The 13401-nt window shown below is 48.1% G+C and overlaps 1 protein-coding gene across 1 annotated transcript; it reads left to right on the top strand.

Annotated features, from left to right (window-relative positions):
- Window positions 1–342: 342 nt before the first annotated feature.
- Window positions 343–12299, top strand: SPRING1 (SREBF pathway regulator in golgi 1). Its single transcript, XM_054996428.1, has 5 exons — window positions 343–1186; window positions 6514–6670; window positions 6968–7119; window positions 9731–9844; window positions 10619–12299. The coding sequence occupies exons 1-5, from the start codon at window positions 1076–1078 to the stop codon at window positions 10700–10702; spliced, it is 618 nt and encodes a 205-aa protein (XP_054852403.1). The 5' UTR covers window positions 343–1075; the 3' UTR covers window positions 10703–12299.
- The last annotated feature ends 1102 nt before the right edge of the window (window positions 12300–13401 follow it).

Raw genomic sequence — 13401 nt, 5'->3', positions numbered from 1 at the left:
GTCCGCTGAGCTCGCTCCCCAGGCTCCTCCTCCTTCCCCCAATCTCCAGGAATTTTCCAACCCAGAGTTGGCACCCTAGCTCCCACCCACTTTGACCCTCCCAGGCAGGCAGAGCCAGCTTTGCATTTCCCCAGCTGCAGAACCCACCAGCTTGCAAAACTCCCACCCAGCTGCCCACCCCCCAACTCACCCGGCCTTCTGACTGAGGCCCCCAATTCTGTTCCAGCAGCGCCCAGCTCCGCTCAAAGCTCCTCCCCGGGGGCCGGCTTCTCTTTCCCCTTCCCCTGCACGTGATTTCCGACTCCGCCTTTTTCTTCCTCTTCCGACCGCTGCGAACGGGACGCAAAGTAACCCGCCCGCTTGCTTCCTTCGGCCTGTAGGAAGCGGATCGGGGCTCGCCGCTGTTGGAATGCCACCACTGGGGCTTTGGGGCGTGGGAGGAAAGGCAAAGGGGAGGAATCGGTCTCTGCCCTCCCTCTCCCGTTAGTGCAGATCGGCTAGAGGCTGGGGGTCTTGCTTTGGAGAGGTGTGTGGGTGATAGGGAATGGAAAATGCCTGGAGATTTGGAGATAGTGCCTGAGAAGGGTAGGGTTTTTGGCGGGGTGGAGGACCTCGGTGGGGTATAATATTCCCTAAAGTCCACCCTCCACAGCAGTCATTTCCTCCAGGGGAACTGATCTCTGTAGCCTGGTTGTAATTCTGAGAGATCTCCACCCCCCGCCAGGAGGTTGGCAACCACAGTGGGTAGCTTGATCATGTTCGAAACAGCCTATTGCTTTTCTTCAGATGTGAGAGTGGAAGACCTGTTCTCTTTCTGGTCGAATTGCCCATCTTTCTCTAACCCCTTCTTTCCCCTGTGTGAGCCAGGCTTGGTGTGAGATCGTTGCCCCCCACCCCAGATTGCAGCTTCAGGCCTAGCGTGGGATGGGGTGGGGGTTGCCCGTCCCCCACCAGGCTCCCAGATGGGCTAGCAAAGCCAAAGAGCAGGGCAGCAGAAAGGCCCGATCCTCAAAGCAACCAGGCTTCGAGCCTTCCACTTCTCTGGTGGCATTGAGCAAGCTGTGGGGAACCATCCATGGTGCAGCTCCTAGCCCTGGTGTGGCGGAGGCTGCTGCGGAAGCGCTGGGTCCTGGGCGTCATCTTTGGCCTCTCCCTCATCTACTTCCTCAGTAGCACCTTCAAGCAGGTCAGTGGATTCTTTGGCTGCACCACGCTATCCAACCTGTATAGGGCAGCTTTGCATTTAGGCATATGTTCAAACTAGGATGGTATGTAAGGACTGAGAATTAAGCACTCTGCCCATGTTCAGAAGATTCTGTTGAAATAACTGCATTTCAGAGCTGTGCCTAAGCGCTCCAACCCTGGTTCAAATCAAACAGAGATGCAAGATAGCATTTGCGTAGCCCCTTTGAGTGTTCACAGCACTTTGCATACAGCGTTTTTTGTTGCAATCTTTGTTACAACCGTGTAAGGCAGGGCAGTATTATCATCACCATATTGGGGACGTGGGCTGAGGGGGCAACGAGTGTCCTGTCAAAGGCTACCAAAACAGTTTGTGGCGAAGGTGAGATTTAAACTGGGGACTTCAACATTCGTAAGTGACTCTGTCCGGCAATGTCATCAGCCTGATCCACAGATAGTTTTGCGGCGTAGTTCAAAAAGGACGTTGGGAATGTTCAGAGCAGGGCCTACAAAGATGATACAAAGGCCTTCTGGAGAGGGGAAGGAAAGAATGGGGTATCATTAGCCAGCATGGTCTAATGGTTAGAGTATCAGGTTCAAATCCCCCTTTAGATATGGAAGCACAGGAGGTGACTTGGGCTACTCTTTCTCCTGCAGCCTAACCTACCTTACAGGGCTGTTGTTGTAAGGCTAAAATGGAGGCTGGGAGAACAGTGTTGAAAGCCATGCTGAGTCCCCACTCAGGAGAAAAATGAGGCAGAAGTATCTAAATAAACAATATTGTTATTGTGGCATAGGGATGGATGCCCTGACCTGGATGATCCAAGCAAGCCTGATCTCCTCAGATCTCAGAAGCTAAGCAGGGTCAGTTTTGGTTAGTAATTGGATGGGAGACCTCCAGAGAAGACGAGGGTTGCAGAGGCAGGCAGTGGCAAACCACCTCTCTTATGTCTCTTGCCATGAAAACCAGCAGGGGTTGCCATAAGTCAGCTGTGACTTGAGGGCGCTTTCTACCACCCCCACAGGCAGGTGGTATATTGGCAGGTGAAAAATAGTTTTTCATGGGGGGCGGGGCGCGCTAAAGAACTGTCCCATTCCACAAGGCCAGGGCAGAAAGTGGGTGTTTTAAAGTGCCAGAGGGACGATTTTAGAAAAGGTAATGTTCCAATTTCCATCTGGCTTTGTCCTGCTCTCATTCCTCCTGGCTCAGTTCATAATTACTACCATGTTTAACCAAGTGGGAATCCATGAGGACTTGTGGGAGGAGGGGAAATCCAATCCCACCACCACCAACCCCCTTAGTTCCCTCCCCCCACTGCCTCTACCTAGCTTCATTGCCTCCTCTTCCAAGTGCTGGTGGCTAACAATAACAACATTCAGTATATGTACTGCTCTTCAAGACAACTTATTGCCCACTCAGAGCGGTTTACAAAGTGTGTTATTATTATCCTCATGACAATCAGCCTGTGAGGTGGGTGGGGCTGAGAGAGCTCTGAGAAGCTGTGAATGACCCAAGGTCACCCAGCTGGCTTCAAATGGAGGAGTGTGGAATCAAATTTGGAGTCCTGCCACTCTTAACTACTACACCAATGCTGCCTTAGTGTGTTGTGTGCCAATGTGGGTTGATACAGTAAACACTGCTCTCCCTCTTGAGTATTTGTGCATGTGCAGACATCACGCTTCATATTTGGGGGGCTTTTTAACAACTTGGATTTTTCTGCAAACTTGGAGGGTGGTTGCTGAACTAAAGTGTAGCTGGTCTTGTGTGGTTGTTTCGATCCAGGCAGAGGCCATCATCTCCTTGCCTATTAGATTGGACCCTGAAAATACCTCCCTCCCTTTATTGACTACAATTCTGATGGTGGCAGCGTGCATAGAAGGGATAAGGGAGGAAATTAAGGATCTTGTTCTTTATTATGTCAGATAGCAGGAGCCAAGGGGAGCGTCACAATTTAGAAACAAATCTTTCGATTGAGCGCATGCATCTCTGATGTTAACAATTCATAGTCACTAAAATGCACAGTTGTGTGGTGAGAGGCTTAATAGAAGTGTTGGTTAGGAAGAAGTCACTGATTCTGGTATGGCAGCCTTCCCTAGTAGGGATTGCTAGTCTATGGTCCTGTAAACATTATTTTATTTAAACATTTATATCTTGCAATTCAGAAAAAGAGTTTCAAGGCAGCTTATAAACTAGCAACAAAGCCAGTTGTAGGAAAAATACAACAGGCTCTAGAAAACTGATTTGGCAGGCTGCGGGGCCTTTTATGTAGTAAGATTATCCCCACAACAACAATCACCCATTGAGATGAGCGGGGCTGAGAGAGCTCTGGCAGAGCTGTGACTGACCCAAGATCACCCAGCTGGCTTCAAGTGGCGGAGTGGGGAATCAAACCCAGGTCTCTGCTCTTTTTAACCATTACACCAAACTGGGTTCTCTTATTTTGGGGAGGCTTTTAAAATTCTATATTTTGTGCTCTTCAAGGCCCCCCCACTGTGAGAGGGCATTTTGCCTTTTTGTGCCTTTGGGGGAGACATCGCACACTTTTAAATGCCCTCCGTTCATGAGGTTGAGTCACTTAAGAGGCTGTTAATCTGCACATGAGTCAGTTGCTATAGGGTACACAAATCAAATTCTGCTTCTGTGGTGGGAACCTGCCCTCCATATTTCTGAGCTCATGTATTACATTTTATCAGTCATATTTTTGACCCACCTTGCAGAATTCAGGTCCAAAGCAATATGCATTGGGTTCTGTCCCCTCACAACAAAACTCTTAAGGTCAATTAAGCTGAATGGTGTGGAATCCCACAGCAAATCTGCAATGATGAAAGAGTTTCCCATCAGTACAGCAGGAATCCTTAACCGCTACTCTGTCTTGAAATGCTGGTCCTCCTGGAAGATAGGAGACCCCCCACCCCACCCCACCCCACCCCACACACAAACAGCATTGGGGGGGGGGAGAGGCTGAGCTCCACAGTGGGAGTAGGGTTGCCAGCTCCAGTTAGGGAAATATGTGGAGATTTGGGGGGTGGAACATGGAGAGGGTGGGGTTTGGTGAGGGGCTGGAGCTCAGCAGACTATAATCCTATAGAGTCCACTGTCTAGAGCAGCCATTTTCTCCAGGGGAACTGATATCTATCACCTGGAGATCAGGCATAATTCTGGGAGATCTCCAGACACCACCTGAAGATTGGCAAGCCCAAGTAGAAAGTAGGATGTGAGCAAAAGGTGCCCACTGACTGTTAGTAGAACGTTTCCATTGGATCCAACCAATAGCTAGGGTTGCTAATCTCTGGGTGGGCACTGGAGATCTCCTGGAATTACAATAGATGAATTTTCCTGGAGAAAATGGCTGATCTGGAGAGGGGACTCTATGGCATTATACTTTGAGGAGGTTCCTTTCCTCCCACTGCAGAAGCAGGGAGTGCTGGAGGAGAAAGGGGAGGCAAGCGCCCTGGCACACTCCTCAGCCCTGCTGCTACCCGTTTCAGCAGGCTCTAGCAGTGGACACTGGGTTGAGCTGCCCTGCGCCGCAGTAAGCCACTGGGCTGCTCCGTGTTGCTGGGCAAGGCCCCCACAGGACCTCCCCGGACCACCCTGCATCACAGCAAGGTGGGCAGCCCTGCGACAGCGCAGGCCACACTGCCGCCATGGGGCTGGGCCGCCTCATGCCAACACTGGCTGCCCTGCATTGCAACGAACCAGGTAGCCCTGCGTTTCCATGGGCCACCCCATAGGGCCACCCTGCACCACTGGGCTGTTCCACTGCTGCGGGCCTTTGGACTGCACCACCATGGGCTGCCGAGCTGCCCTGCATCGCAGCAAACCAAGCAGCCCTGTGTTGCAGTGGGCCGCCAGGCCGGGCCACCCCACACTGCAGCGGGCTGCCGGGCCAGGCTGCACCATCGCTCCAGGACCCAAGGCGGCAGGAAGGCCCAGGGCTGTGGCGCCATGTGTTCCCGCTGCCGCAGGCCCTTCCCAGGCCTCCACAAGCCGTTGACGCAGCAGGAAGGCCTGTCACCACAGCCACGCTGGGCCTTTCAGCAGGGAGGCAAACCGTTTTGCTGCAACTTGTGTAGTACATGGAGATAAAAAGCATGCACAGGGATAAAAAGTGAGTCATCGGCAACACGCTTTCCCTTTTATATAGTAAGACAATACAACAAAATAACAATCAAATCCAATTAAGACAATAAAATTTTTGCATATTCTGCCCTTTGAGATAGGTTTGGCTAGAAGAGAATAAGTGGCCCAAGGTCACCTGGTGAATATTGTAGCTGCTTGGCAATTTTAGCCCTGGTCTGTAGCTCTAACTGTTGCACCCTACCACCCTGTAAAATAATAAGCAGCAAGAGACAAGACAGCTGCCACTAACAGAGGGAACTGGTAATGATCACTAAAAATGCTAATGTAAATCCAAATAAAATCATATTAGCAGCCCAGTCCTGCACACACTTACTTGAAAGCAAATCTCTTTGAATTCAGTGTGACATGCTCCAGTAAGTACTTGTATGATTATATTAACAAACAGCTTTTTACCCATAAGAGAAATTAATTCAACTGAGTGTATTTGGACTGCTGGGGTAAGGTTTATGATCAAATGGCTGGATGAGATTAGCAGCAGTTAGGAATGATATTCTTTGATTCTCCCCACCATATCCTACCAACAGTGGCTTCATTGTGCCAAAGAAGAAAAATTATGAAAATGTGTGCAATATGCATAATTTAGAAATCACGCGATTAAGTTTTACTTAATGCTGAATTTGGGCACCAAATTTAAATTTGATCATTGCAAAGTACGTATCACCTGCTCTGTTGTACTCTTTCTTCCTTTTTTGCATCTCTAGGGGCTGATTCACATGTTCTTTCCCACCCCAGTGCTGCGACATCCTCATTATTGTGAATGGGAGGCTAAGACTGGCCTGCCTAAGTGAGGTTGAAATTGAGGGGTTTCCTGGTTCTTAATTCAGTCTCTTACCCAATATGCCAGTTGGGTGTAGTGGTTAAGAGCGCGGGACTCTACTCTGGAGAACCGGGCTTGATTCTCCAGTTCTCCTCTTGTAGCCAGTTGGGTGACCTTGGGTCAGTCACAGCTTCTAGGAGCTCTTTCAGCCTTACCCACCTCACAGGGTGTTTGTTGTGGGGATAATAATAACATACCTTGTAAACCACTCTGAGTGGGCGTTAAGTTGTCCTGAAGGGTGGTATATAAATCGAATGTTGTTGTTATTAGTGATAATAAATGTATCTGTCTTTTGAATCTTCTCCCGTTATGGCTTGATCGGGTGAGCAGGAGTTTGGTTTCCATCCCTCAGAGTTCTGTTCCATTTCAGGAAGAAAGAGCCGTCCGAGATCGGAATCTCCTCCAGGTGCAAAATGAAGACCATCCCCTTGCATGGAAAGTGCAGTTTCATTCAGGGAACAGCAGCCAGCCGAGCAACCAATGTCGAAATTCCGTCCAAGGGAAACTCCTCATTACAGATGACCTGGGTACGTCAGCAGATGCACGGAGCCAAACGCCTCTTTAGTCACTGTCGTGAAGAAATAAATAGTGTTTCGAAAGCTCCTCCTTGCATTCTGTGGTGTTGGGCCGAATCAGGCCCCGGCACACTTGGAAACACCAGTTTCCCACTATCGTGTTTGGCTGTGCAAACATCAGAGTTCGGTCGGGGAAACCCCAATCCAAATTTTTCCGGGTGTGGTAACATCCGCTTTGGACCATAGTTGTAGTGTTTTCATCATACGTGCCATTGCTCAGTCCCTAACTGTACCTCTTTCTGTTTGCAGGCTACATCTGCGAAAGGAGGCACTTGCTGGTGAACGGCTGTTGCAACGTTGATGCCCCCAGCACAAAGCTGTACAGCTGTGACACTTGCCTCCCCAATGGCTGCTGCAGTGTGTATGAGGCATGTGTCTCCTGCTGCTTGCAGCCCAACAAGGTAAGAAACCCTCGTTCCATAGCACTGCTTGGCTGTCTGTTGAAGAGCAGGGTGGATGGGCAGGAAAGAAGCAGAGAACCTCTGGTCTAGCACCTTATTCTGAGTCGCATGTGCTCTGCAGGGCTGCATGTTGATCCTGCAATTAAAAACACTGATCCGTTTTTTTAAAAATTAGAAGTGCAATCCTCACATTGACAGTAGTGCAACGTACCTTCCACCATCTTCATAAACACGATCCTGATGTTGGCAGTACACTTAATTCTAACAAGCCAAAGGGTTTTTTCCCCAGGTCAGTTGCTGCATTTTCAGATCTGTATGTCCATCTGTGCATGCTCCAGAAAGATAACGGAGGAGCACCTTTGGGAAAGTATCAGTCTGAAGTCTTAGGTGCTCTTAATTTTAACACGATTGTTTGGGGGGAGGGATGGGGGTTTCCATTACAGCCAGGTCTTATTGCCTAAAGCATTTTGACATCTCTTTGCTCTTTCAAAATCCCAGCAATGCGGATTTTTGCAACAGTTTTTTAAAAATGAGGCTGGACAATTCATCACTCAGCAGTGCAATTTCAGGTATTTCCAGTAAGATATTCGCAGTGATAATAAAAGCAGTGATAATAAAGCAGTGAGCAGTGATAATAAAAGAAGTGAGGTTAGACTGTTGAACCAGAGAGATTCAGTTTCTAATCTAATTTAGTGGTTAGTGTATAAAACTAGGATCTGGGAACCCCCAGCGTCATAGTCCCATTCTGCTATGGAAAGTTGCTAGGTGACCTTGGGCCATTCACTGTCTCTTACCCTAACCTACCTCACTGGGTTGTTGTGAAAATGGAGGAGGGGAGAACACAAGTTGTAAGCCACTTTGGCAGGCTTACAAGAAAAATGGGGTATAAATGTTTAAATAAATAAACAATCCCCCAGTTTGCCATGAAGCTACTTAGGCCGGTCGGTCTTTCTAACCTACCTCAGAGAATTATGAGGCTAAAGTGGGAGGAAGAGAGCCATGTATGCCAATCTGACCTTGTTATAGGAAGGATAGGCTAAGAATTGAATAGCTCTGTAATGAAAACTGGTCAATTTTAAATAACTTGTTAATTAATTTGAGTACAAGTTCCTGCAGTAACTGCAAGCAGCAAGGAGCATCTTAAGAAACTAGTTAGTACAGTGCCAGAGCGCTTATCTCCACTAGCTCAGGCTTATTTATCCCAGTTGGCAGTGACTGTCCAAAATCTCAAGTCTTTCCTAGCCTAGTTACATCTTGTTAACTGGAGATTGAATTTGGGAGCTTCAGGATGCCGAGGTGGAGCTCCGCTACAGACTTAGGGCAGCATTCTCTGTGTGACAGAGAAAGCGAACATTTCTTCTAACATGGTGCCTGCGGCGAAACATTTGTGCTGTATCTGCAAGGAACAAAAAAATTGTCTTTATTTCAAAGAGAACTATTTCATTCATATGCAAATTATAGAGATTTCATTAATTGATTGGAACTCAAATGATTAATTAACTTTCTTTTGCCGGATGACAGCCTTCATACTTGGTGAAAAAAGGAATTTTAAAGTCTGTGCTCAGGGATGAACCTTAGACCTTTGGCATGCAAAGCACAGGCTCTTTCCACCGTTTCTGAAATTCCTGTCGGTAGTCACTTGATGCTGAAGCCATCAACTGCTGAACATACAATTGTGAATGAGCCCTGCGGCACCTTGCAATTTTCCCTTAATACATTTAATTTCTTTTCAGCCCTGTTTTTTATTTTGAGAGCAAGTGCAGGTCGAGTATGTCTATGGCCAAAGGCCATTACAATCCAGACATTTAAAGCAGTATAACATATATAAGAGAATCATACATACAAATCAACGAATAAACATACGTACAAATATCAACAGATTAAAATGATCTAACCAGGAAATACTAATCAAATAAAAGCATTACTTTTAGGGATGGGCACGAATTCAAAAAACCCCTGAACCTTGTGGTTTGTGGTTCGTTGCATTCCACGAACCATGAACTTTCATGAATTTGTCCCGGTTCGCAAACTGGTTTGGTTAGTTTGTGAAAATGTCACTTCCGGGGGCAGCAGAAGGTCATTTCCGGGGTAGCAGAAAGCTCATCCCCCATTGCCTAGGAAACAGATTGCTTGGTGCCAGGCTGTCTGTAGTGACGAACCGAAAAACGAACCAAATGAACCAGCCTAAAGTTTGTGATGGTTCATCAGAAATGGGACCGCCAGTTTGCAAACCACGAACCACCCCAGTTCATGACGAATTTTGGTTCATATTTCAGTCCGTGCCCACCTCTAATTACTTTCACTGGAGATAGCTCTAGCCCGTAATTTATTGGGTGCTAAAGCAAAAAGAGAGACTCTATAAGAAACAAATGGAACAATATCTGAAAAGAGAAGAAGCAGCTTCTCAGCTATTCTGAGAGCATTCTAAATGTTTTGCTCATCCTCCAAAGAACTTACACTTCCTTCCAGTTTCGTGTCCCCTGTAAGCATGCTATCTGCTTCTTTGTTGAACGGAAACCTGAAACCACTTGGAGATAGCCAGGGACAGATATGTCCAACCCATAGCTTTCCTGACCTCTTACAAGCCTCCCGGTCTTCCTTCCCCATCCAGCAACGCCTCTTGGAACGTTTTCTGAACCGAGCAGCTGTTGCCTTCCGGAACCTGTTCATGGCAGTGGAAGATCACTTCGAATTATGCTTGGCCAAGTGTAGGACCTCATCACAGGTAAGAGGTGCAGGTGCAAGGGAAGAAGTCTTCAGCACTTCCTCTAGTATTTAAAGCACCAGCACTTGGATGTCTGCTTCAAGTTCAGAGTATCATTCTACGAGGGCTTCAATAATTGGGATGGGATCCATGTATCGGTGGATATTGTGTTATCATTGCGCTATCGCAGTCATTTAGAAGTGGATTGTCTTGTCGTGGACAAACCAGTCCAGGTTCAGATGAGTGCCAATGATGTATGAATGAAGCATGGGTCAACGGCTTGTGTGAAACTGACGCTTCAATCCCCCTTTCCCACGGAGAGTCAAACGGAGATGAGCTTTATGGCCTGAGGTACAAGAATCAACTCAAGGGGCCAAGGCAACAGCACTCCAGCTTAGATATTGCTCCGTTGAAGGCTGATAGTGGCCTTAACCGGTCCTGCAAGGAGGTAGAGATGCAAGTCTCGCCTGTCCAGGACCAGGCTGTGAGCTCCTAAAGGTGCAGCACCCACTTTTGGCAGCAAGTATCCCATTGGGTTTGAGGTGGTTCAGGTGCTGCTGCAGTGGGCTCTGGGATGGAGAGCTCCTAGCCTAAGAAAGCAGGACTGTCTCCCAGGGCCATGAGGGTTGGCTCAGACTCCTGAAGCTCCTGGATGTGTCTCAGCTACGTCCCTCACCCCCGCCTCTTCTGAGTCTTTGGTCTCCCTGTACATGAGAAGTTCATGCTCTTGTCCATGACACCTTTCTGTGCATGCTTGCTCTTTCCTAAAGGGTGGTCTCCCTCTGTCCTTTGCAGAGTGTGCAGCATGAAAACACCTACCGTGACCCCATTGCAAAATACTGCTATGGCGAGTATCCTCCAGAGCTCCTGCCTGTGTGAAAGCGGCGAGAAACTGGAGGCGATGCGGCGGGAGGCTGAAGATGCAGCAAGCAGGAGAGCAAAATCACCACGGCTTGTGTGAGCCTTTGGCTTTAGATCCTCCTGCTACAGTTTGCAAGAATTCCCACCAAGAACTGCATCCTTTTAACTGCCTGCGGGCATCTCCCTGCAGTTACAAAATGTGCGGAGAGCGATGGAAACCTTTCCGGTACGGAACCAGGCTCTGAAGACTGGGCCCAGGCTGTTGAGCCCCATGTTAAAATGAGCATGCTGAAGTTGAAACGTCTAGCTCTGTAGATCACGAACCTTCTGGATCCTGTTATGAAGAATGATTTCTACTCCACTACATGGGCAAACACCCCCTGGCTCTTGGTGGGGGGGGGCGGCGGGACTTGCGTTGCACCTGTGACATGACCCCTTTTATGTAAATATGATTTATTTATTGAGGATCCCACAGAAGTTTGCATTGGCTCCAATGGACTCTGATGGTTCCTGAAGCAGAAAGGCATCGTCGGTGGACTGTGTTGGAATAAGGCGCCCAATTTATTTTGTTTTAATCGGGTTGTTTTACTGGATTGCTCTTCCATCTTGTCCTGCAAGCTTGCTGCACCCATGGGTTTCATTCATGGTCTGATGCTTTGGTGTAACCTCCCTTTAAAATGATTGAGGGGGTGCCAACCAAGTAGGGTTGTCCTCTCTAGGAGGGGCCTGGAATTCTCCCAGAAGTAGAACTAATCAGACTACAGAGATCAGTTCCCCTGGAGGAACTGAGAGGCTTCAGAGAGAAGACTCTCTGGCATCACATCCCTGTTGAGCTCCCTCCCTTCTTCAAACTCCACCCTCTCCTCGCACCACCCCAAATCTCCAGGAATTTCCCAAGCTTGAATTGGCAACCCTGCAACCAAGGTGTGGCATACAGCATCCTTCCCTCCCACCCGCCCCGTTTCACATAATCTCTGGACTTTGAACTTGCTGCTTCCAAATGGAGCGGATAACTAGTTCCTCTACTGGTGGACAATCTTGGGATTTAATAATGAAGACTATTACAAATTTGGCAGAAGAAGCTCTTCCCGAGACTGTCTGGACTGCCAGTGCATTCATGAGGCAGGAAGTTGTGGTTTGCAGCCATTCGCCAATCCTGAGCAGGAAGGAAAAGGCAGCCAATGAGCCACCATGTCTTGCTGCTCCAGGTGTGCTCGGTTTGCAACTGTGTTACCTTTTAAGGATGTAGCCCCTCCACTCCCAGCACACCAGTCGCTACTCTTGCAAGGGGTCAGCTGCGGATCTGGGCAGGGCCTGCTGCAGGTTCTGGACTAGCTGGAGAAATCTCTAGCTGCGGAATGCTTTAATGTTAGTGGTGGAACTCTCATCTTTTCTTCCAAGGGCATGTTTGTATATTCTTAAGCAGCTCTTGATGTACTTCCTCTGTTCTGAAAAAAGAATGTATCTGAAGTCCCTCAGAGCTGGGGGACACGCACTGGTCTCCTAGTTGCTGCTGTGCTAGGCAGAAAACCAGAGGTTTTTTGGAGACCTGAAAGTCTAACTTTCCTTCTCCATTATGGTGCACAAATCCAAAATACACTCCTTCACAAACTGAGCTTCTGTTGTCTTATTTAACGAGCAGGGAAACAGCCTCCTGGAGAGAGGGCATTCTCTCTGCCTCTTCCTTGCCTTGTGGGGTGGGGAAGGATGGCAGAGCTGGGCTTTCTAAATAGGAAGGCTTGTTCTGGAGTTGTCTCAGCATCGTACAAGAGTTGAGATGTACCATTCAGAATCAACAGAACTTTATACAGGGGAATTGGTGACCATAAACATATGAAGGAGAGGGAAGAAGGCCCCACCCAGGGTTCAGTCCCAATCAGTAGAAGATAAGAAATGGGCAAAGCTGCCCCTACCCCCATATTTGCCAGCCTGATTGAGCTGTTTGCTGGACCTTAATTAGAATCGAGGATGATGTTGAGTGCAAAACAGGTTTCAAGATTAGACTGCAAGAGAAGCTAAATCAAAGCGATGACTGTCCCTTCCAGCATATAAAAGACAGTAGATAATCAGATGCCTCCCTAGCAGGTAAACAGAGACTTTTGTGTTCTAGGCAGTGATGAATTTTTCCCTTTGAGCTCCTGTTCACCTCTCTGCTGCTCTCTAGTGACAATGCATTGTAATAACCTTTCCTGTAGCGGTATAAATCTGAATTGAGAGAGATCTATTTGGTAGGGGAACTGAATAAGCAGAATTCTTGCTACATTGTGCAACATTAGCTGGGGGTAGGTGGGCAGAGTGAACTATACACTGTATGTTGCAGAGGAGCCCCCTCTAGGAAAGGGGTGGAGTCCCAGATTTCTATGCGGAAAGGTCCCAAATTCATCTATGCAAAAAAGTCCCAACTGGCACCTCCAGTTAAAAAGGATGCCAGGCAGCAGGTTCTTGGAAAGAAAGAGCTTTCCCTGTCTGGGATCCGAGAGCTGCTGCAAGTCAGAATAAACAATCCTGGGCTAGATAGAGAGATGGTCTGGTTGGTGTCTGCCTGCCTGCCTGCCTGCCTGCCTCTCTCACACACCTACCTACCCACCCAACTTTTCCCAGTCTCAGTTACCTTTCTGTGGGAGAGTGACCAATAGGTCCTTCAGACAGGCATAACAAATAAGTTGGAAGCCTTATGGGAAAGGTGGATGTAATTCTACCCCAGCAGAGCAATTTTA

Source organism: Eublepharis macularius, chromosome 13, assembly GCF_028583425.1.
Source record: "Eublepharis macularius isolate TG4126 chromosome 13, MPM_Emac_v1.0, whole genome shotgun sequence".
In the NCBI taxonomy this organism is placed as follows: domain Eukaryota; kingdom Metazoa; phylum Chordata; class Lepidosauria; order Squamata; family Eublepharidae; genus Eublepharis; species Eublepharis macularius.
The sequence above is the reverse complement of the archived record's forward strand: the minus strand, read 5'-3'. Positions and strand labels throughout refer to the sequence as shown.

Coding starts and splice junctions, on each gene's coding strand:
- SPRING1 (XM_054996428.1), top strand. CDS start 1,076: ATGGTGCAGCTCCTAGCCCTGGTGTGGCGGAGGCTGCTGCGGAAGCGC. Junction 1,187..6,513: donor TCAGTAGCACCTTCAAGCAG/GTCAGTGGATTC, acceptor GTTCCATTTCAG/GAAGAAAGAGCCGTCCGAGA. Junction 7,120..9,730: donor GCTGCTTGCAGCCCAACAAG/GTAAGAAACCCT, acceptor TTCCCCATCCAG/CAACGCCTCTTGGAACGTTT.